This window comes from Rhinoderma darwinii, chromosome 2 (genome assembly GCF_050947455.1).
Source record: "Rhinoderma darwinii isolate aRhiDar2 chromosome 2, aRhiDar2.hap1, whole genome shotgun sequence".
Classification (NCBI taxonomy): Eukaryota; Metazoa; Chordata; class Amphibia; order Anura; family Rhinodermatidae; genus Rhinoderma; species Rhinoderma darwinii.
In genome coordinates, this window is record NC_134688.1 from 317,915,415 (window position 1) to 317,940,095 (window position 24,681).

General features: G+C 40.8%; 1 protein-coding gene across 1 annotated transcript in view; it reads left to right on the forward strand.

Moving 5' to 3' along the window:
• TAF11 (TATA-box binding protein associated factor 11) overlaps positions 1 to 23,524 on the forward strand; it is a 49,439-nt gene extending 25,915 nt beyond the window's left edge. Inside the window, exon 5 of the mRNA XM_075850640.1 lies at positions 22,818 to 23,524. Coding sequence (XP_075706755.1) covers positions 22,818 to 22,948 — 131 coding nt within the window. The 3' untranslated portion in view covers positions 22,949 to 23,524. The remainder of the gene's footprint in view (positions 1 to 22,817) is intronic.
• Positions 23,525 to 24,681: the final 1,157 nt, after the last annotated feature.

Below are 24,681 nucleotides of genomic sequence, written 5' to 3' on the forward strand. Positions count from 1 at the left end.
TTCTTTTTTCCCGCAAGCCGTTTTTTCCGCTCGTGGGAAAAAAAGGCCTCCGTCTCCCATTGAAATCAATAGGAGGCATTTTTGGCGCGTTTTCCGACGCGGTTTTCGCATCAAAAAACTCTGTGAACTGACCCTTAAGGACTTGATAAGGGAGAAAGGGTAATTGTGTTTTATTACTTGAAACTTCACTTTTTTTTTTTTTTTAGTCACACTAGGGGACTTGAAGGTCCAACTGTCAGATGGTTTTTTTCTAATACATTGCACTACCGATGTAGTGCGATGTGTTATATCTGTCAGTCATTCACTGACCGCCAGCTGATTAGGCTTTGCCTCCGCGCGGGGACTAATCGGCTTCCGTAATGGCAGAGCAGAAGGCCATTGTTATGCCTCCTGTTGCCATAGCAGCAGTTGGCAGCCCTGCGATTGCAGGGCAGAGCTGCCGATCTGCTGCCAACCACTAAGATGCAGCAATCGCTTTTGATCGCTGCATCAAAGAGGTTAATAGCAGGAATCGGAGCTAGCTGTAACATACAGCTGACATCCACTGCTGATGATGCCGGCGCCATCTTGCCGACGGCTACGGAAACCTTTTATGCCCTGCCTCTGGACGGGGCCTGGAAGGTTTCCGTACTAGGCAGAAGGCCACTATTAGGCCTCCAGTTGCCATTAGAAACTACCAAGAAAAAGTGATCGACTAAGCACATGGAGATACAAAAAAGACACAAATTTTATTGAATAAAGACATTGGACAAGTTAAAAGATGGAATGAAGGATAAGTCACACAATAAAAAGACATCGAATCAATCGTAAGCCAGATATGGTTGTTTTGCCAGCGTATTAAAGGTAAACATGATATTGAAGCAGCACGAAGGTAAGTAGGGTCAAACCAGACTGTCACAAATATGTAAATGTGCTTAATAAGATGGTGGCGATTTTGTGTAAGTATGGAGAATCATGAACAACGCCACCAATTACAAATGTGAGACAATGCTGAAGACCAATTTAACCCCTTAGCGCACTAGGACGCACCGGTACGTCCTGCATTGAAGTGCTTTAAGGCACAGGGACGTACCGGTGCGTCCTGGCTAAAAACTGTCACCCTGTCAAAGGACAAGGTGACTGAACTGTGCCGTCAACTGTTTGACAGTTGATCGGCACAGTAAGACGGCAGGGGACCATTCACAGCGGTCTCCTGCCGGCTATCGCTGCATCTAAGTGATTAGATCGTACCCTATGGTTGCTAATAACAACCATCGGCACCCGCGAGTGTTCCGATGGTTGCTATGGCAACCATAGCCTAACAATCGCTTCCTAGTACGGAAGCCTATTAGGCCCCGCAGGGAGGCGAAGCCTAATAGGCTTGCTGTCAGTGAATAGCTGACAGCTCTAATACACTGCACTATGTAGGTAGTGCAGTGTATTAGAATAGCGATCAGGGCTTCATGCCTTCAAGTTCCCTAGTGGGACACAAAAAAAAGTTAAAACAAGTTAATAAAAATGTTGTAAAAAAGTAAAAAAAAATAAGTTTCATGTTAAAAAACGCTAACAGCCTTTTTTCCTATAATATGTCTTTTATTATAGGAAAAACCAAAAAACATAAAAAAAAGTACACATATGTGATATCCCCGCATCCGTAACGACCCAAACTATAAAAATATCACGCTATTTTACCCGTACGGTGAACACCGTAAAAAAATTATTACAGAATCGCTGTTTGTTAGTCACTACCCCTTGCAAAACAGAATAAAAAAAGAGATCTAAAAGTTGCATGTACCCCAAAATTATACCATTAAAAAACGCAGCCCGTCCCGCAAAAAACAAGCCCTCCCGCAGCTTTTTTGATGGAAAAAAAAAAAGTTATGGCTCTCAGAATATGGTGACACCAAAAATAAATTTGAAACAAAAGTGATTTTATCGTGCAGACGCTGCAAAACATAAGAAAAACTATATATATATATATATATGGTATCGCCGTAATCGTACCGACCCACAGAATAACGTAAAATTGGCATTCATAGCGCATGGCGAACGCCGTAAAAAAAATAAAAATAAAAAACATCAGAATTGCAGGTTTTTGGTCACCTGGTTTGCCAAAAAAATGAAATACAAAGTGATCAAAAAATCGCATGTACCCCAAAATGGTGCCAACGAGATCTACAGATTGTTCTGCAACAAATAAGCCCTCATCCAGCTCCGGGGGAGAAAAAAGAAAGACGTTTTGGCTCTCAGAACATGGCGATGCAAAATGTGCAAAGTGTCCAAAAGCGGATAAGATCTGGCACCATTTATCAGTGCGACACCGGCCACATATCTGCAGATTATTATTTATTTACACCATTATTATACCCCTGATGTTCTCCGCACAGCTTACGTATTCCCCCACATCATAAACTGAAATACCAGAAAAACCCCAAACAGAACAACTAGCGAGCAAAATCCACGCTCCAAAAGCCAAATGGCGCGCCCTGCAGCGTGCCCAAGCAGCAGTGTACGTCCACATATATGGCATCGCTATACCCGGGAGAACCCGTTTAACAGTTTGAGGTATTTGTCTTCAGTGGCACGAACTGGGCACAAAATATTGTACACTAAAATGGCACATACCTGTGGAAATTTTCACTTTGCACCATCCACTGAGCATTCATTTCTAATAGAAAAAAAAAAACCTGTGTGGTCAAAATGCTCACTACACCCATTAATAAAATGCCTTCAGGGGTGCAGTTTCCAAAATGGGGGTCACTACTTGGGGGTTTGTTTTACTATTTGACCCCAGAGCCCTGCCATTGTGGGCTAATGCTGCGAAAATCACCAAAATAGGTCTCCCATGCGCCTTTCACTCTTAAGCCCTGTCATATGTCCAGGCAAATGATAAATGCCTTGAGGGGTGTAGTTTACAAAATGGGGTCACTTCTCATGGTTTTACACTCTACTCTGGTACCTAAGAGCGCTCTGCAAATGCGACATGGCACGTACACCAGTCCAGCAAAATCTGTGCTCTAAAAGCCACATGGCACTCCTTCCATTTTGAGCTCTGCCATGTGCCCAAACAGCAGTTTAGGGCCAAACATTGGGTAATGCCGTACTCGGGAGAAATTGGGTAACAAATTATGTGGTGTTTTTTCTCCTATTACCCCTTGTGGGGGAAAAAATTGGGTGCAAAACTACATATTTTTGGGAAAAAACTTTTTTTTTATTTTCACTGCCTGATTCTAATACAATCTATGAAACACCTGTGGGATCAAAATGCTCAGTACACCCCTAGATGATTACCCTGAGGGGTATAGTTTCCAAAATGGAGTCACATCTCAGGGGTTTCTACTGTACGGGTACCTCAGGGGCTCTGCAAATGCGACATGGCGCCCAAAAAACAATCAACCAAAATCTACATGCCAAGTAGCACTCCTGCCATTCTGAGCCCTGTGGTGTATCCAAGCAGCAGTTTATAACCACATATAGGGTATTGCCGTACTTGGGAGAAATTGCTTTACAATTATTGGGGCGCTTTTTCTCCTTTATTCCTTGTGAAAATGAAAACAATTCAACATTTTAGTGGAAAGAATGTAGATTTTCATTTTCACTGCATAATCCCAATAATTCAGCAAAAAAACTGTGGGGTCAAAATGCTCACTATACCGCTAGATAAATTCCACGAGGGGTATAGTTTCCCAAATGGGGTCACTTTTGCCGGGTTTGCACTATTTTGGCCCCTCAGTGGCTTTGCAAATGTGACATGGGGCCGAAAACCATTCCAGCAAAACTTGAGCTCCAAAAGTCAAATGGTGCTCCGTCCTTTCTAACTTCCGCCATGTGACCAAACAGCAGTTTATTACCACATATGGGGTATTGCTGTGCTCAAAAGAGTTTGCTTTACAAATATTGGGGTGTTTTTTCTCCTTTATATGTTGTAAAAATGAAAAAATCTGAGCTAAAACTACATTTTATTAGAAAAAATTTAGATTTTCAATTTCACGGCATAACTCCTATAGATTCAGCAAAAACCGTGTAGGGTCAAAATGCTAACTATACCCCTATAAAAATTCCTTGAGGGGTGTAGTTTCCAAAATGGGGTCACTTTTGGGGAGTTTCCACTGTTCTGGTCCCTCCAGGGCTTTGCAAACACGACATGGCACCGAAAACCAATGCAGCAAAATCTGCGCTTCAAAATCCAAATGGCCCTCGTTCCCTTCTGAGCCCTGCCATGGGTCCAAACAGCAGTTTCTTACCACATATGGGGTATTGCCGTAATCTGGAGACATTGCTTTACAAATGTTGGGGTGCTTTTTCTCCTTTATTCCTTTGTAAAAACAAAAACATCGTATGTTTTTTCAGAAAAAAAGTAGATTTTCATTTTCACAGACAAGTTCCAGTAAATTTAGCAAAAAACCTGTGGGCTAAAAATGCTAACTATACCCCTAGAAAAATTCCGTGAGGGGTGTAGTTTCCAAGATGGGGTCACTTTTGGGGGGGTTTCCACTGTTTTGGCACCACAAGACATCTTCAAACCTGACATGGTGCCTAAAATATATTCTAATAAAATAGAGGCCCCAAAATCCACTAGGTGCTCCTTTGCTTCTGAGGCTGGTGTTTCGGTCCATTACCGCACTAGGGCCACATGTGGGATATTTCAAATGATTGCAGAATCTGGGCAATAAATATTGAGTTGCATTTCTCTGGTAAAACCTTCTGTGTTACAGAAAAAACTGTATTACAAATTAATTTCGTAAAAAAAAATTGAAATGTGTAAATTTCAACTCTACTTTGCTTTATATCTTGTGAAATGCCTAAAGGGTTCAAATAATTTCTAAATGCTGTTTTCAATACTTTGAGGTGTGCAGTTTTTAAAAAGGGGTGTTTTATAGGGGGTTTCTAATATATAAGGCCCTCAAAGCCACTTCAGAACTGAACTGGTCCCTGAAATTTGACATTTTCTTGAAAATGCGAGAAATTGCAGCTAAAGTTCTAAGCCTTGTAACGTCCTAGAAAAATAAAAGCACGTTCAAAAAACGATGCAAACATAAAGTAGACATATGGGAAATGTAAACTAGCAACTATTTTTTTTTTTTTTTCTTTATCAAAGATTTTTTCTTTTGAAAGTATACACAACATAACAGCTTATACATGGTTTCATACTTTTGAAAAATTCACACGCAGTGCAATATAACCATTTCAATATCACATAAAATATGCAAAGAGATATGACAGCAGTAGGAGGTACCTCCTAATCAGTAAGCAAAAACGAAATAAGAATGTAGTGAAAATAATAATACCATAAGTGCAGCAAAGATTAGTGCATTATTTGGGGAAACCAGCCCCCACAGGTGGATAACAATTATCGCATATAAGTGCACATTATACGACAGACTAACACAAGACAACAAAGGGAAACACATACGGACATAGCACGCAAAAGGTAGGCTTTATATAGGTATTCAAAAGAGGCCATCCAGCCAGAGAGGTAGATCATTACCACCCCGGAGTCCAGACCACACTGCCCAGGTGCGGACAAAGAGCTCAGCTTTACCCTGATCAGCAGACATCAACTCCTCCATCCTCATAATTCCGTTCACCTCCGTCACCCATTCCTTCAGGGAAGGCACAGTGCTGGATTTCCAATGACGAGGAATCACTGTTCTTGCTGCGGTCAAAAAATGCCGAAAGACACTCTTTTTGAGGTGTGAGAGTGATCCCGGAACCATGGAAAGTAAACCAATGGAGGCCGAAGTCTGAACCTCAGTATGAAAAAGTTTATTACCGAGATCAAAAATCTTTCCCCAAAAGGGACGAAGTTTGGGACAATCCCACCAAATGTGCAGCATGGTTCCAGGAGCCTCCCCACACCTCCACCACTCATCCGGTACATCAGGGAATATCCTATGCAGCAAAGAAGGACAGCGGTACCATCTAGTGAGAATCTTATAATTTTTTTCCTGGGCAAAGCACGAGGTCGGCAGCTTATGCGCCAGGAAGAAAGATGTGCCCCACTCCTCAGCAGAGTGTCGAGTCCCCAATTCCTCATCCCATGCTGTAGTGAATGTCAGCTGAGAGTAATCGTATTTAGGTAGAAGGATCCCGTGTAAAAAGGACAGAACATGAGTGGGCCGTAGTCAGCAACAAGTATTGTTCCAGTGGAGTCTTATCCTGCAGCAACGCAAAACGGTCGCCCATTGAAAAAAGATAGGAGCGCAACTGAAAATAGGACCACCAAACTGGACGTCCCCCTGGACAGGCCTCAGAGACCACAGACTGTGATAAGATTGTACCCTCAGGTGTAAGAGTCTTAGTCAAGAAACTACCGTCCGGTCTCTCCCAACAGAGGAATGTGTCCACACCCACCGCCGGAGGAAAGGAAGGATCATCAAAAAGAGGGGTTAGAGGACCTGGACGGTGAACAATGTCCAACGTAGCAATGATCCGCTCCCAGACTACAAGAAACTCACGTGTGAGGGAAGGCAGAGAAGATGAAGGTCGCTGAGAAGCAGACAACCAAGGCAGAGATGACAGTGCTAGGGGAGACATAGCCTTCTCAATGCGCACCCATTGCTTACCCGCACCTGAGCGGAACCAGTCTACCAATCGCATCAGTAACGCAGCTTGGTGGTAGCGTTTAAAATCCGGCAATCCTACCCCCCCCCCATTTTCGGCCGACTAAGGACAGCAAAACGAACACGAGGCATAGAGGAGCCCCAAACAAATTTAGTTATGGCCCTATGCAATATTTGGAAGAAGCTCATTGGGATTATGATAGGGACGGTTTGGAATATGTAAAGAAATTTGGGTAGAATGTAAATTTTTACCTCGTTAATGCGCCCAAACCACGATATGCGATTCCCACCGTACGCCGTTAAATCCCTCAAGGTGCGCTGCAGAATGGGTGTGTAATTCAAAGCGAACAAATCCGACTGGTGTGTGGGAATTTGCACCCCCAGATATTTTAGAGATTTAGATTGCCATTTGAACGGGAAAACTCGATCGAGATGGTTGGCTAAGGCTGTATCGAGAGATACCTCTGATTTGGAATAGTTGACTTTGAAATTGCTCACATGGCCAAACCGCTCAAATTCCCCGGTCAAAGATGGCAAGGAAACCATGGGAGTCGTAATGTACACCAGGAGATCATCGGCATACAATGCTAGTTTGTGATGTTTTGCGCCAACACAGACACCATTAACATTAGGGTTGTTCCGCAGTGCCACGGCCAGGTGTTCCATGACCAAAACATAGAGTAAAGGTGAGAGTGGGCACCCCTGTCTCGTGCCATTAGAAATAGACAAAGAGTCAGATAACAACCCATTAACTCGAACCCGGGCCGTAGGCCCTTGATATAATGCCATAATCCTATCCACCATAATGGCGCCAAGGCCAACCTGTGTCAGGACACTGCGGAGAAACACCCAATGTACCCTGTCAAATGCTTTTTCAGCATCGACCGAGAGTAAACACATCAGAATCTTATGGGATTGGCAGTATGATGTTAAAAGGAGGGTCTTGTTAGTGTTGTCCCGTGCTTCTCTACCACGCACAAACCCCACCTGGTCATCTGTGACCAGATCGTGTAAGAGAGGCGAGAGTCGAGAAACCAGCAACTTCGCAAAAATCTTAACGTCTACATTTATCAATGATATTGGTCGGAAGTTTGCGCACGCCGTCGGATCTTTGCCCGGTTTTGGTAAAAGGGTAATATGAGCCTCAAGGGACCGGGGTGCAAAGGGACACGAGGAAGACACTGAATTAAAAACTTTCGTCAAGAACGGAGCCAATTGATCCTTAAATGTCTTGTAGAATTTATTATTAAACCCATCGGGTCCTGGACTTTTGCCCAAGGGGGAATCTCCAATAGCGCGCTCCACCTCCGTTTCCAAAAAATCTTCCTCAAGTCCCAAAGCCTCCCCGCCCCCCAAGGACGGCAGCGCAGTGTCGTGCACATAACGGTCTATTTTATCACGCAACGCATCCGCCTGCATATCCTGAAAATGGCCTTTAAGATTGTATAATGCCGAGTAATACTGTCTGATGCAATCGGTGATCCCCACCGGATCATGAACCTCACCGCCCGAGGGAGAAGTAATTTTAGGGATATACGACGCCTGGGTGCAAGGATGTAGTATCCGTGCCAGAGACCTGCCGCATTTATCTGCAAATTCGTACGAGTGTTTTCGCATACGGTCCCTGAATCGAGCGTGTGACTGGTCTATCAGAGAACGCAAGGATTCTCTCGCTGCAGTAAGTTCCGCAAATATTTGTGAGGAAAGCACTTGCTTATGACGGGATTCAAGGTCCCGTATCTGAGCAAGGAGTCGCGTAATGGCCACCCCTTTTTCCCGCTTCAAACGAGCCCCATGTTGGATCAGGACTCCCCTGACTACACACTTTAGCGCCTCCCACTGTAATGGTAATGGGGTGGTGTCACGTGTATGTACCTCAAAAAAACCGTTTAGTGAGTCCTTAAAGGAACAGTGTCATCACAATTTTTTTTTTCATATGTTAAAGATGTTAGTGCTTTATTAAAACCGTTTATATTTATTTGTGTGTTTGTGTTTTACTTTTTCTTATTTTTACACTTTTTCTTCCCTATGGGGGCTGCCATTTTTTGTTCCATTTCTGTATGTGTCGATTAACGACACATACAGACATGGAATACGGCAGCCACAGTCCCATAGGGACTGCGAATGGCTCCCGTCCCATCCACTTCTGTGTACGCCGTCTGTGTGGGAACTGCGCATGCGCCGCTCCCACACAGTCCAATTTGAAATTGGCGCCGTCCGGCGCCATTTTCCTGTGGACCGGAAGTCGCGGCCGGACAGTAAGATTACTACTTCCGGTCGCGGCTTCCGGACTTGTGCACTTGGACCAGCGGCAGCAGACGGAGCGGACGGGCCGGAGGGAGCCGCGGTGGCAGGAGCAGGTAAGAGATTTCAATGTATGTTCGTGTTTGTGTACGTTTACTACTGTATGTAAACCTTCTACACTGTGTGTGTTAGCTCAAAAAATGGCGACACACAGTGTAGGAGGTTAGACCGTTCAAACCCCTCGTTTATCCCGGCACTAGCCAGGATAAAGGAGGGGGGATGCTGAGAGCTCGCTAGAGCGAGGGCTTTTTACCCAATTTTGCAATGCTGCAATTTTGGGAATAGCTCCATCTAGTGACCAGCAATGGGAAATATTATAAATTAGAATCTAATTTATAATATTTCCTGACTCGTGAAAAAAATTTGAACAATGTTTAATCACCTACACACTAAATGTTTAATTAAAAAAAAAAAAACATGTTTTTCTGGCAACACATTCCCTTTAAGTTCTGACACACACTGAGTCACCCAATAAATTATTGTTAAGTTTCCAAGATTGGAAATTGGGTACTGAACTAGGGAACGTAAGTGTCAGAAATACAGGGGCATGATCCGACCAAACCATAGGGCCCACCTCAGAAATAGGATGCCAGGTAAGCAAATGGTGGCTAGTAAGAAAGGCGTCCAGTCTACTATACATATTGTGTAGTGGGGAGAAGTAAGTGTATTCTCATACCTGAGGATGCAGAATCCTCCACACGTCAATCAATTGCATGGAATGCATCACAGTTTTCAAGGCTCCCAAGTGGGACTTCGGAACCGCAGACCTGCCCGAGGAGGTGTCAAGCCGGGAATCGAACGTCCGGTTAAAATCACCGCCCACAATCAAAACTCCCTCCGTGAACTCCTCCAATTTCCGCAAATACCCACAGCACACTCGCGCCTGATCCTGATTGGGGAGGTACATATTAGCTAAGGTGAACAGCTTATTACGAATGGGCAGTTTAAGAAACACATACCGACCACCCGGGTCAACCAAAACGTCTACCAGTTTATGAGAGAGTGACTTGTGGATACAAATACTAGCGCCCTTGGACTTGGATTCCGGGATGGCACTATGGAACCAGACTGGATAATAACGATTTGTAAACTGTGGAGTGTGGCCCACCTGAAAATGAGTCTCCTGTAAAAACAGGATATTTACACGTTCTTCGTGCATATTGTACAATATCTGCGAACACTTTTCCGGGACATTAAGCCCTCTAGCATTAAAGGTACAGACTTTCAGCTGCGCCATTTCCAACACACGTATGTCTAGTAAATCAAGAATGTGCTATATCAATGAAGAAAAGGACAAGACAGACAAGGAAGGGAGACACGACAACAAGGACAAACAAGCGGGTGTAACAAGCACCCACTCCTTGATCTAATCAAGGAGAAACAATCCAATATACACCGGATATAACCAGTGAAACCCTAAGAGGAGAAGTGATTGCAGAGGAAAAAATGGGATATGAACGGCGCTGCAACTCAAGAATGATGCTTGGAATGGTTATAATGATATGATCTTTTATTCAATAGGCTATGCGTTTCAATGCCGCACCGGCATCTTCCTCAGGCCATATAAATTTCAATTGAAACAACACTCCTTAAATACAACATGCTGCCAAAAAAACCGCCAATGTGATCAAGGTCAGAGTGCATCAGTGACGTCATCGATACAAAAGATTTAAATAGACAAAAAACAAAAAATAAATATATAAAAATAGACAAGTGCAAAACCAATAGTAACACAATAAATGACATCATGAGTTAAAAAGATAATAAACATAACAAATAAGAACATTGTACCATGAAAATGCTATCAAGGAATTTCAGAGAAATAGAAGTCGGGACCTGCAAAAAAATACATACTATTTGCGTAAGTGTGGTATTTACAAACACAACTATTTTTATCAAAATAAACATCTAGTACTTTAATAAATAGGATGGAAAAGAAGAAAAGGACCAGTTTAAACGAATAAACCTCTGAATACATGTATATTTTGTATTTCTCAGCGTGTATAAACTTGAGAAACTAGATATCAAGCAACTCAAAAGGAGGTTCGAGATGCCGTAAAGGAGACAACTATTTTAATATCTGAAATCGGAATAATCATATATATATACCCCTTTCTTAATGGAAGAAGAAATAATCCATATATATATATAAAAATATAAATAAACCCTCAAGAGATCCAATCGGATGCTCAATAATGCAAATGCGGCAATTGCAAAATATGATGAAAAATATTAAATATACAAAAGGATACACACATCATGATAAAAAATGCACTAAGTAAAAAATTGATTAAGAACCAATACTGTGATGTAAGCATTACAAATTAATATAAGATGCCTCATTGGGGGACTAACTATAATTTACTGAAATATTTATTCCGTGGAAAATTCATACACAGATAAAAGTTACAATTAATGATAAAAACTGGAGAATGAAAAAAAAATTTCGAAATAAAAAGGAGATATGAAATGAGAAAATTTACCAAACATACATGTATATAAAAAACACATAAAAATATATATAAAAAATACATATATATATATATATATATATATATATATATATATATATAATATAAAAAGTTGAAACAACACAAACCAGTCATAGGCCCCCAAAGAATAAAATTAGTCGAGGGATGTTTCAGAAATGTCATTTAAACCATTTGGTTGCAGAGTTAGTAATTTAAAAATCCAGAAATTTTCTCTTTGTTTTAATTTCTGGAAACGATTGGGAATGTCACAAGATATTTGCTCTATCGGAGTAATAGTAATCTTATTAAATTGACAATTATGAACCGAGGCACAGTGTCTTGAAACACTATGTTTTAAAAATCCTTTTGAGACATTGTACCTATGTTTATTAATCCTACTCCGCAGACATTGAATAGTTCTCCCAATGTATTGTAACCGACACGAACATTCCAAGAGATAAATGACATAATTACTGCCACAATTGAGGAAAGACCTAATAGGGAATATTTCATTAGTAATATTAGAACTAAAAGTATGTTTTCTATGTGAAATATTGATACAACAAAGACACAGTTTTTGTCCACATTTGAAAGAACCATTTGAAATGGAGAGGGTTTTTGGGATAGATGACTTGATATTATGGACCCGGCTAGGGGCTAATATATTTTTTACATTTGCTGAGCGTCTAAATGTAATGCCTGGTTTGTCTGGCAAAAAATCTTTGAGGAATGGGTCATTTTTCAGGATATGCCAATATCTCGACAAAATTGATCTTACGGAATTATGTCCACTGTTCTAAGATGTGACGAAATTATTTGAGTGTTTCTTCAAACTATTCTTTTTATCAACTTTGTCAGTCTCGTTTGTACCATTAGTGATAGCCTCCACCCTTTTTACTGGAGCAACACAGGATTTTTGGGTTAATTCCGCCGCCCTAGAGCGAGCCCCCTTAATCAATTGTATTGGGAATTTTTTTTCCCTAAACCTACCTTCTAAAATCTTACATTCCTCCTGAAAATTGTGGTCAGAGGAGCAGTTTTTCCTCACTCTCCTAAATTGCCCAAAAGGTACATTTCTAATCCACGGCGGGTAGTGTGCACTTTTGAAATCAATATAACTGTTCACATCGACGGTTTTAAAATGGGTTTTAGTGTTGAAATTATTAGCAGCTTTGTCATAGCAAATAGTAAGATCCAAGAAATCAATAGAGGTAGTTGAAAAAGTATAAGTAAATATCCATTCCATAGTCATTTTTGTTGAGTATTTCCATAAAACTAGCCACTTCATCTTCCCTTCCATTCCATACAATAAATAAATCATCGATAAAACGTTTATATAAAAGAATCTTATCCCTAAAAACATGATCGTTGAGAATATATTTATCCTCAAAATCTCCCATAAACAGATTGGCATAAGCCGGGGCGAACCTAGAGCCCATCGCACATCCCTTTATTTGGTTGTAGTAATTTTTTCCAAAACTAAAGACATTGTGCTTTAAAATATATTCAACACAATTGGTTAAAAACTGAATTTGTGTTATTGGGAACTTGGGGTTTGAAGCTAAAAATGATTCCACAACTTCAAGCCCTCTATCATGAGGAATGTTACTATATAAAGCAGTGACATCGGCTGTCAAAAAGCACACATTGGACACAAGTGGATCGACTACTAAATCCTGTAAATTTCTAATAAGCTGGGTGGAATCTCTCAAGTAAGACGGTAGTTGTAGTACAAACGGTTGTAAATGTAAGTCAATATAGTGAGATAAATTACTGGTGAGGGACCCAATGCCCGAAATAGGGCGGCCAGGAGGATTGGTCATACATTTGTGTATCTTGGGGAGATGATACATAAAGGGTAGACTAGGGCATGGTACATTAAGAAAATTTTTTTCCTTTTTGGTTAGTAACCCGTCAGAAAAAGCCATGTCAATCAAGTTCTTATATTCACCAAGATAAGCAGAAAGTGGGTTATCCACTAATTTTAAATAAAATGAACCATCAGATAGAATCCTTGAGGTTTCATTCAGATAATCACTTTTATTTTGAATCCCAATACCCCCACCTTTATCCGCGGAGCGGATAACAATATTCTCATTACTACGTAAAGATTTGATAGCTTGTCTCTCCTTGGATGTTAAATTATCCGGCATAAATTGGGGTTTATCCAATGCCCGAAATTCATTGCCAACCAACGTGGAAAACGTTTCCAAAAAGGCCCCTTGATGGTGTACAGGGTAAAAGTTGGATTTGGGATGTACTTCCGTATAAGTCCCAAAATTCAAACTATAACAAGTTTCTTTCCAACAATACAAAAAATCTCAACAAAAAGAAAATTAGAACACGACAAAGATATATAGATGAAAGAGGGGCGGTAGGAACCGCAAATTCGCTACTACCTCACGTACAGTCGAAGAAACCAAGGGGCACACAGTAAAACTTTTTAATTTGTCCTCGTATGAATTAAATGAGTTCGAAATAAGCTTACTAAGTAAGGGGCTCTCCTTTTGTCCTGTAGCCCCCCCCGGACACGTTTGAACTTTTTATGGATCTAAATAGATTTGTTCGGAAACTAACCTTATCCAGACATTTTTCTATGTTTAAACACTCCCCCACATCTCTTGTGGCAAGTGATTTTTGTGAGAGGGTGCCTACTCAAATGGCTTTAAGTGTGGAAGTACATCCCAAATCCAACTTTTACCCTGTACACCATCAAGGGGCCTTTTTGGAAACGTTTTCCACGTTGGTTGGCAATGAATTTCGGGCATTGGATAAACCCCAATTTATGCCGGATAATTTAACATCCAAGGAGAGACAAGCTATCAAATCTTTACGTAGTAATGAGAATATTGTTATCCGCTCCGCGGATAAAGGTGGGGGTATTGTGATTCAAAATAAAAGTGATTATCTGAATGAAACCTCAAGGATTCTATCTGATGGTTCATTTTATTTAAAATTAGTGGATAACCCACTTTCTGGTTATCTTGGTGAATATAAGAACTTGATTGACATGGCTTTTTCTGACGGGTTACTAACCAAAAAGGAAAAAAAATTTCTTAATGTACCATGCCCTAGTCTACCCTTTATGTATCATCTCCCCAAGATACACAAATGTATGACCAATCCTCCTGGCCGCCCTATTATTTCGGGCATTGGGTCCCTCACCAGTAATTTATCTCACTATATTGACTTACATTTACAACCGTTTGTACTACAACTACCGTCTTACTTGAGAGATTCCACCCAGCTTATTAGAAATTTACAGGATTTAGTAGTCGATCCACTTGTGTCCAATGTGTGCTTTTTGACAGCCGATGTCACTGCTTTATATAGTAACATTCCTCATGATAGAGGGCTTGAAGTTGTGGAATCATTTTTAGCTTCAAACCCCAAGTTCCCAATAACACAAATTCAGTTTTTAACCAATTGTGTTGAATATATTTTAAAGCACAATGTCTTTAGTTTTGGAAAAAATTACTACAACCAAATAAAGGGATGTGCGATGGGCTCTAGGTTCGCCCCGGCTTATACCAATCTGTTTATGGGAGATTTTGAGGATAAATATATTCTCAACGATCATGTTTTTAGGGATAAGATTCTTTTATATAAACGTTTTATCGATGATTTATTTATTGTATGGAATGGAAGGGAAGATGAAGTGGCTAGTTTTATGGAAATACTCAACAAAAATGACTATGGAATGGATATTTACTTATACTTTTTCAACTACCTCTATTGATTTCTTGGATCTTACTATTTGCTATGACAAAGCTGCTAATAATTTCAACACTAAAACCCATTTTAAAACAGTCGATGTGAACAGTTATATTGATTTCAAAAGTGCACACTACCCGCCGTGGATTAGAAATGTACCTTTTGGGCAATTTAGGAGAGTGAGGAAAAACTGCTCCTCTGACCACAATTTTCAGGAGGAATGTAAGATTTTAGAAGGTAGGTTTAGGGAAAAAAATTTCCCAATACAATTGATTAAGGGGGCTCGCTCTAGGGCGGCGGAATTAACCCAAAAATCCTGTGTTGCTCCAGTTAAAAGGGTGGAGGCTATCACTAATGGTACAAACGAGACTGACAAAGTTGATAAAAAGAATAGTTTGAAGAAACACTCAAATAATTTCGTCACATCTTAGAACAGTGGACATAATTCCGTAAGATCAATTTTGTCGAGATATTGGCATATCCTGAAAAATGACCCATTCCTCAAAGATTTTTTGCCAGACAAACCAGGCATTACATTTAGACGCTCAGCAAATGTAAAAAATATATTAGCCCCTAGCCGGGTCCATAATATCAAGTCATCTATCTCAAAAACACTCTCCATTTCAAATGGTTCTTCCAAATGTGGACAAAAACGGTGTCTTTGTTGTATCAATATTTCACATAGAAAACATACTTTTAGTTCTAATATTACTAATGAAATATTCCCTATTAGGTCTTTCCTCAATTGTGGCAGTAATTATGTCATTTATCTCTTGGAATGTTCGTGTCGGTTACAATACATTGGGAGAACTATTCAATGTCTGCGGAGTAGGATTAATAAAAAACATAGGTACAATGTCTCAAAAGGATTTTTAAAACATAGTGTTTCAAGACACTGTGCCTCGGTTCATAATTGTCAATTTAATAAGATTACTATTACTCCGATAGAGCAAATATCTTGTGACATTCCCAATCGTTTCCAGAAATTAAAACAAAGAGAAAATGTCTGGATTTTTAAATTACTAACTCTGCAACCAAATGGTTTAAATGACATTTCTGAAACATCCCTCGACTAATTTTATTCTTTGGGGGCCTATGACTGTGGTTTGTGTTTCAACTTTTTTATATATATATATATATATATGTATTTTTTATATATATTTTTATGTGTGTTTTTTATATACATGTATGTTTGGTAAATTTTCTCATTTCATATCTCCTTTTTTATTTCGAAATTTTTTTTTAATTCTCCAGTTTTTATCATTAATTGTAACTTTTATCTGTGTATGAATTTTCCACGGAATAAATATTTCAGTAAATTATAGTTAGTCCCCCAATGAGGCATCTTATATTAATTTGTAATGCTTACATCACAGTATTGGTTCTTAATCAATTTTTTACTTAGTGCATTTTTTATCATGATGTGTGTATCCTTTTGTATATTTAATATTTTTCATCATATTTTGCAATTGCCGCATTTGCATTATTGAGCATCCGATTGGATCTCTTGAGGGTTTATTTATATTTTTATATATATATGGATTATTTCTTCCATTAAGAAAGGGGTATATATATATGATTATTCCGATTTCAGATATTAAAATAGTTGTCTTCTTTACGGCATCTCGAACCTCCTTTTGAGTTGCTTGATATCTAGTTTCTCAAGTTTATACACGCTGAGAAATACAAAATATACATGTATTCAGAGGTTTATTCGTTTAAACTGGTCCTTTTTTTTCTTTTCCATCCTATTTATTAAAGTACTAGATGTTTATTTTGATAAAAATCGTTGTGTTTGTAAATACCACACTTGCGCAAATAGTATGTATTTTTTTGCAGGTCCCGACTTCTATTTCTCTGAATTTCCTTGATAGCATTTTCATGGTACAATGTTCTTATTTGTTATGTTTATTATCTTTTTAACTCATTATGTCATTTATTTTGTTACTATTGGTTTTGCACTTGTCTATTTTTATATATTTATTTTTTGTTTTTTGTCTATTTAAATCTTTTGTATCGATGACGTCACTGATGCACTCTGACCTTGATCACATTGGCGGTTTTTTTGGCAGCATGTTGTATTTAAGGAGTGTTGTTTCAATTGAAATTTATATGGCCTGAGGAAGATGCCGGTGCGGCATTGAAACGCGTAGCCTATTGAATAAAAGATCATATCATTATAACCATTCCAAGCATCATTCTTGAGTTGCAGCGCCGTTCATATCCCATTTTTTCCTCTGCAATCATTTCTACACGGAGACCCATTGGTGTGACCGTCTGGGATTTCGGCTGCAGCACTTACTATCCGACGTGACTGATCTTACTTCTTGTGGTAAGCCTACACCTGTCATATTTTGACTGCTATTTTTGGGCTTACTTACGCTATGTGGCGCCGTGTGTTTTTTCTTGTATTATTCACTTAAGAGGAGAAGTGTCAGGACAAGGTCTAGCCAGCGCCCCGCACCCCCCAACCCAGCAAATTTTATATAGCAAATAACGATATAACACAAAAGAAAGGAAAACCAAGGCACTTAGTGAGATACCCAAAAATAATTAAATAGGAGTTACATTGTTAGTAGGGCCCTAAAGAAACCCCAGCAGCGAACACCCCTGCATACATTCATTGACAGCATAAATGTACAAACAGGTTAGCAATAAAGACAAATAATAAAAATAATACATTCACGATTGTAGCGTATTAGCGGCAATCGACCGATATTAGTAGCCTCAAGGTCTCCAACAGCAATCACCTGTGAAACATAATGCAGACCCACTCAGTAATGACCATATGTAACTCCACATATAATTGCTTCAGCTGATAAACTCAATAACCATTGTAATTAGGCTCCGACAGCAGGCTGCAATTAAAAGACATTAATAGGGGCATCACATCGGCTCCACAGGCCGACCATCATTACGCCTCATAGGAGATGCAGGAGAACGACCTCGCCTGCGTGATCGTAGACGTGGCGGCGGGATGGGAACATAAGGCCAATCAGGGAGAGAGACTCTAGGCAAACGGAGAGGATCGCAAAAATCTGGAACATCCCCCGGGTCACGAACACTCAGCAGTGCCCCGTTCCTGCGAACCTGCAACTGAAAGGGGTGACCCCAGGAATAGGAAATCTCATGTTTTCTCAAGACATCCAGCAAAGGTCGTAGCACTCGGCGTTTGTCCAGAGTCATCCTGGACAAATCGGATAGTAGCTGGATCTTGACTCCCTGTAATAAAACCTCGCCTTTATCTCGGGCCTTCCTCATAATCTGCTCCTTAAGAGAAAAAAAATGGACACGACATAGCACATCTCTAGGCCTATCAGGATCCGGGTTGCGCGGGCCTAGTGTCCTGTGAGCTCTATCCAGCTCCAGAGGATCATCAGCAGGGCGCCCGAGTAAAGAATTAAACAGAGACTGTAGAGCGGGAATAAGTTGACCCGGAGAGATATCCTCAGGAATGCCCCGCAGCCGAATATTATTACGGCGATTCCGATTCTCATGGTCCTCGGCAAGATTAAATAATGTGTGGATCTGCTGAGAGTGCTGATCCAAACGGTCGGCATGAGAAACTTGTTGCTGTGTAATACTGGATACATCGCTTTCCATCCGCTGTACTTGATCGGATAATTGAGATAAATTGGTAGTAAGAGATTGTATTTCCGATTTATATGTCGTCTCCAGACGGTTTACATAACGCTCCATGTCCTGTTTGGTGGGCAATGCTGATAACTGTCGTCTCAGGCCCTGTAAATCATCCCCTAGGACAGCAGCAACACCTATATGAGAGGAGGGATGAACAGCCATATCTCTGGGAGAAGTAGAAGGCAGCATTGCAGGCCCCAGCACATGAGGGGAGGATAAGGGAGAAACCCGGCCGCCATGACAGGCACCACGTGGCGAGCAGTCCCGCGCAGGCAGCGCCATCTCAGCCCCAGAAGAGCTCGGCTCAATCCCATCCAGCAAGGAGGGAAACTGCCCCTGAGAGCCCGATATCGAGGGGAAGGTACTAGCGGTACCTGATGCAGCAACGCCGGCCGCAGTTGATAGCCCCTCTGGAAGCGAAGTCCCGGAGCCATCTCGTCTCACCTCCAGTGGCGCCATCTTAGATGATGTTCCAGATGCAGCGCCGGTCAGGAATCTCTGAATAGAGCCGGCTGAAGACATCTGCCGCGTACAGTAATGAGTCCTTGTGGAGGCCTTGGATTTCCTGACCATTAGGCTATGTTCACACGGAGTATTTTGGGGGAGGAATATCTGCCTCAAAATTCCGTTTGGAACTTTGAGGCAGATTTTCCTCTCCCTGCACGCCGATTTTCGCAGTGATTTTCGCGCTGTTTTTCGCCAGCGGCCATTGAGCGCCGCGGGCATAAAACAGCGCGAAATACGCTTTCTCTGCCTCCCATTGAAGTCAATAGGAGGTCAGAGGCGGAAGCGCCCGAAGATAGGGTATGTCGCTTTTTCCCGCGAGGCAGTTTTACTGCTCGCGGGAAAAAGCCGCCGACGCCTCCCATTGAAATCAATGGGAGGCGTTCTCGGGCCGTTTGTTCCGAGCTTTGCGACGCGGTTTCCGCGTCAAAAAACTCTGCAAAATACCCCGTGTGAACATAGCCTTAGGGTGATAGAATGATGCTTATGAGAGGGTTAGGGAAGTGCAGGAACGGAGCTCTCAAGCAGCACGTCTGGTCAGCGCCATGTCCAAGCCACGCCCCTCAACTAGCAACTATTTTGTGTGGTATTACTATCTGTTTTACAAGCAGATACATTACAATTTAGAAAAATGCAGATTTTTGCAAATTTTCTCTAAGTTTTGGTGTTTTTGACAAATATTGAATTTAACGACAAATTTTTTTCAGTATCATAAAGTACAATATGTCACGAGAAAACAATCTCAGAATCGCTTGGATAGGCAAAAGCATTCTGGAGTTATTACCACATAAACTAACACATATCAGATGTGCAAAAATCGGCTGTGTCCACAAGGCCAAAATAGGCTTAGACCTTAAGGGGTTAAATAAGATCAGAAGTGACAAGCAATGTTTTTTACAAGCTGCTGAGAATAACAATGTTTGTTCAACATACCAATGGACATTGTGATGCGTGGATAAGACGTCTGCACCCGACGCGCGTTTCTTCACCTGCCTTCGTCCGGGGTGCGTCGGGTGCAGACGTCTTATCCACGCATCACAATGTCCATTGGTATGTTGAACAAACATTGTTATTCTCAGCAGCTTGTAAAAAACATTGCTTGTCACTTCTGATCTTATTTAATTTGGTCTTCAGCATTGTCTCACATTTGTAATTGGTGGCGTTGTTCATATGATTCTCCATACTTACACAAAATCTTCGTGCTGCTTCAATATCATGTTTACCTTTAATACGCTGGCAAAACAACCATATCTGGCTTACGATTGATTCGACGTCTTTTTATTGTGTGACTTATCCTTCATTCCATCTTTTAAGTTGTCCAATGTCTTTATTCAATAAAATTTGTGTATTTTTTTGTATCTCCATGTGCTTAGTCGATCATTTTTTCTTGGTAGTTTCTCATGTTAATTGTTGATCGACGCACCAAGTGTATCTTGGTCAATACTAAGGATATATAATATAGTGCTGCCTACATAACTTGCAACAGTGCTTTATAGTTTAAAGGTGATCTTTGAGCACTATTTATATTATATTCTGTCTGTTGGTATTTTTTGGCTTATCTCCAGTTGCCATTGCAGCCATCGGCACCCCGGCAATAATATAATTGCCGGGGTGCCGATGAGCTGCAAACACCTTAAATGCAGCAATCTCTTTTGACCGCTGCATTTAAGGGGTTAATGGCGGGGATCGAAGCTAACTTCGGTACCCGCCATTAGAGCAGGGTGTCAGCTGTAAGATACAGCTGCCATCCAGGGGAAGATGGCCAGACTCTGCTTCTGAGCCGGTGCCATCCATTTGTCGTAAGTATATGACAATTTGCGGGAAGCACTGACTTCCAATGACCTATACTTATGACAAATGTCGGGAAGGGGTTAATAGTTTGAGTCCTGACAGGATGCGACTGTACCAATTATGTTTATTTTTTGTTTACATTATTTTTCATAAAAAGATGGGAAAACGTATTTTTGTTTACTTATAATACTGTATTGCAGTGTATTGTGCTTTTAGAGATATGATGGCAGTACTGCATTAAAGTGTAGCTAAAAGTTTGACAAACTTCTGACATCTCGTAGAGACAGGTCAGAAGTTTGGATTGGTGGGGGTCTAAGCACAGATACCCCCCACCAATCGCTAGAACGAAGCAGCTGAAGCACTCGTGTGAGCGCTCAGCTGCTTCGTGTGTGTTCGGCTTTTTCCGGAAAGCCGATGTATCGGAGTACAGGATCATAGACTTAGTATTGAGTCCATACACCGATACATTTATGTCCGGAAATAGCCGAACAGACACGAAGCAGCTGAGCGCTCACGAGTGCTTCAGCTGCTTCGTTCTAGCGATTGGTGGGGGGTCTCCGTGCTCGGACCCCCACCAATCCAGACTTCAGACATGTCACTATGACATGTCAGAAGTTTGTCGAACGTTTAGCTACACTTTAAGCCTCCGTCTGCCATTACAACCCATCAGCGCCCCCTCTGTCTAATCACATAGTTGCCACGATCGCTATTGACTTCAGCACCTAGGTTGTTAAGTTGCTGGTATCAGAGATATCTCTGATCCCGGGCCATTAGAACAGGGTGTCAGCTGTAATCTACAGTTGACACTCACTGCGTATAGACTCTAATGTGCCATTTTTGTTAGGCAGCAGCCCAAATATGTTCTTTCTGATTTTTTTTTTTATCAACCAATGCTGCAAACGTTAAAATGGATGTATTCAGTGAACAGCATCAGCGCTTTTAGGTCCAGTGCCAGAGCTCTTGATCTCTCTTTTGACTTCCTGATGATCCCCCTTCTTCTTTTTTATTTTTATTTTATTTTATGGAGGGCAGTTTGTGTTTTCCATATGTATTTATGTAAGTCTGGCAAAATAAAAACCAAAATCTTAAGACATGATACAAGTAATTATAACTTTATGGACACACTGGTTGTCATGCCTTAGGCCCCATGCACACGACCGTAAAAAAACTCAATTGCGGTCCGCAAAAACGAACCCATTCACGTTCATTGAACGCGGACATCTTTCCGTAGCGCTACGGGTGGGTGTCCGTGCCGTAGAAATGTTCAGAAAATTATGGAACATGTCCGCCTTTTGTATTTTTCGGGCCGTGCTCCCATACTTTGTATGGGAGTACGGCCCGAAAATGCGGGTGGCAGTCGGCGGCCGGCCGTGCCCGCAATCGTGGCTGTGATTGCGAGCACGGTCCTGTGCATGGGACCTAAACCTATTCGGCCTCATTTATCCGAAGTGTTTGATAGTACAACTGTCCTTATTGCCCATAGCAGCCTATCAGAGCTCCGCTTTAATTTACTTGAACAGCTGCAGAAAAATGAAAGTTGAGCAGTTTTACTTTTAGTCAGTTTTGATAGAGGAGGCCCATTGTCTGGGTTTTCCATTAGATCAGGTTTAAAAAATGAATTATTAGATTTGTTGCTTTTAGCAACACTGGCACCTTTTTATTACGCGTGTGACCCAGCACAATTTTCAGGTCTTTTACTACAACTTTATTTATTGGATCCATCGTTTTCTCATTTGCATAAACAATAAAATTACATCTAGTGATGCTTTGACCTCTTTAAATTGTTTGCAAATGTGTACAGATGCGTAAACTGCAGTAACATTTATTTGTTTGCATTTTTTCATTTTCTCAGCTCTGGACGTATGTGAAAAGTGGGGAGAAAGCCCTCCATTACAGCCTCGGCACATGAGGGAAGCACTCAGACGTCTGAAATCTAGGGGGCAAATCCCAGATTCCAAATACAAGAAAATTGTGTTCAACTAGTATTATGACCATTTTCATCAAGAATGAGGTGTGGTCCAAAGTTACAACTAATAGACGCTGTGGAAAATGAAGTGCACCACGTAGTAAGCTGCCTGGGAATGGTGCGGACTTCTAGATATAATCTTTTGACAGCTCTATGACTGTTTGAAGGAAATTATCAAGTATTGTAAATTATTCCATTATCTTCACAGACTGTTTCTCGATTCCCATTACACACTTAGGCAACCATATTTGGTGACCGTATGGTCTATATTTATTTTATATCGTCCCCTTGGACCTCGTATTGTGGTACAATAACCTCTGTAAGGAAAAGATACAGTGAGCTACATCTTTAACGGTTGTATTAAAACAACCCACAAATTCTGGGGTACCACCATATATATATATATATATACTGATTGGTCAGGACCAGTGGAAGGAATTAGCCCTATTGTGTGTTACAAGTTAGCAGTCTGCATTGTGAGACGTTAATATCAAGATGACTTGCTATCTGTGTTTGGCGCAATTATTTTTTGTTTAATGATTTTCCTTTGGAAGTTTATTTTTTGTTTTCAAATAAAAAATGTCAAGATTTTTCTTTTTTTTTTGGTGGCCAAATATGTTTATACGGTCATAAGGGAGACTGTGTGTGGTATTTGAGAATTCAAATGGTAGGAACGGGTTATGTTGTATCTATAATAGCATACATTCAAGAAAAAAATACCCAGCTATCAAATAAGTGTATGGAAATGAACTAAGATATAACTTTTATGAAGTCCAGCTAAAAGGATTACAATTAGGACATACGTCCTAATTACATACGTCCCATATAAGTTTAAAAGTAGCCAAAGTAGACCAGCAATTAATGGTAGGTAGAGGAACGTAACCGTAGTGAGTGGAACGAGTGCAACTAAGCACAGCGGCAGTCGTACGCTATGTCGCTGACCGTTTCAGTATAGTTGCTGGCCTAACAATAAATTATTAAAAGCACTGAAACCCCCCCCCCCCTTCCACGACATGTTTCGCTACATACATAGCGTCCCCAGGGGTATAATGTGGCTAATGTTTATGACCGCTTATAGCATGATCTCGTGAGATTACGCTTGCTGTCTTTAAGTCCCACACAAACGTTACAGTAGTGTCTCGATTGTGAATAGATATCGCTTCCTGGCTGGAGGTGTCTATTCACTCTCAAGACACTTCAGTAATGTTAATGTGTGAGTAAGTGACAGCACATAGTGAACAACGCAAGATCACTATGTGCTGATTACATGAATGGAGAGAAGTGTATGATGCTGATTGGTCTCTGATTGGTCAGTGTCATACATTTCTCTTTACAACGCCCACTTGGTCAAAAGCTAAAAACACGCCCACTTGCCTATTAAGAAATTCATTAGCATAAATCTAAAATAGGTCATAACCCTCTCAAAATTGATAGTTTTTCTAAATAAAAAAAACACTGCTGAAATCTACATTACAGCACCGATCACATTATGTAGAAGATAGGGCACTTATAATATGGTGACAGCGCCTCTTTAACCCAATTACACATATTTTCCCCCCAGTCCCAGGATTTTCATTTTATGTACCAACCTTTTATGCGGCACCATATCAAAATGCATTTGCAAAGTCTAGATACACAACATCCACAGCCTGACCCAGGTCCAGTCTAGAACTCACCTTCTCATAGAAGCTAATCAGATTAGTTTGACAGGACCGATCCCTCATAAACCCACGCTGATGCTACGTTAACA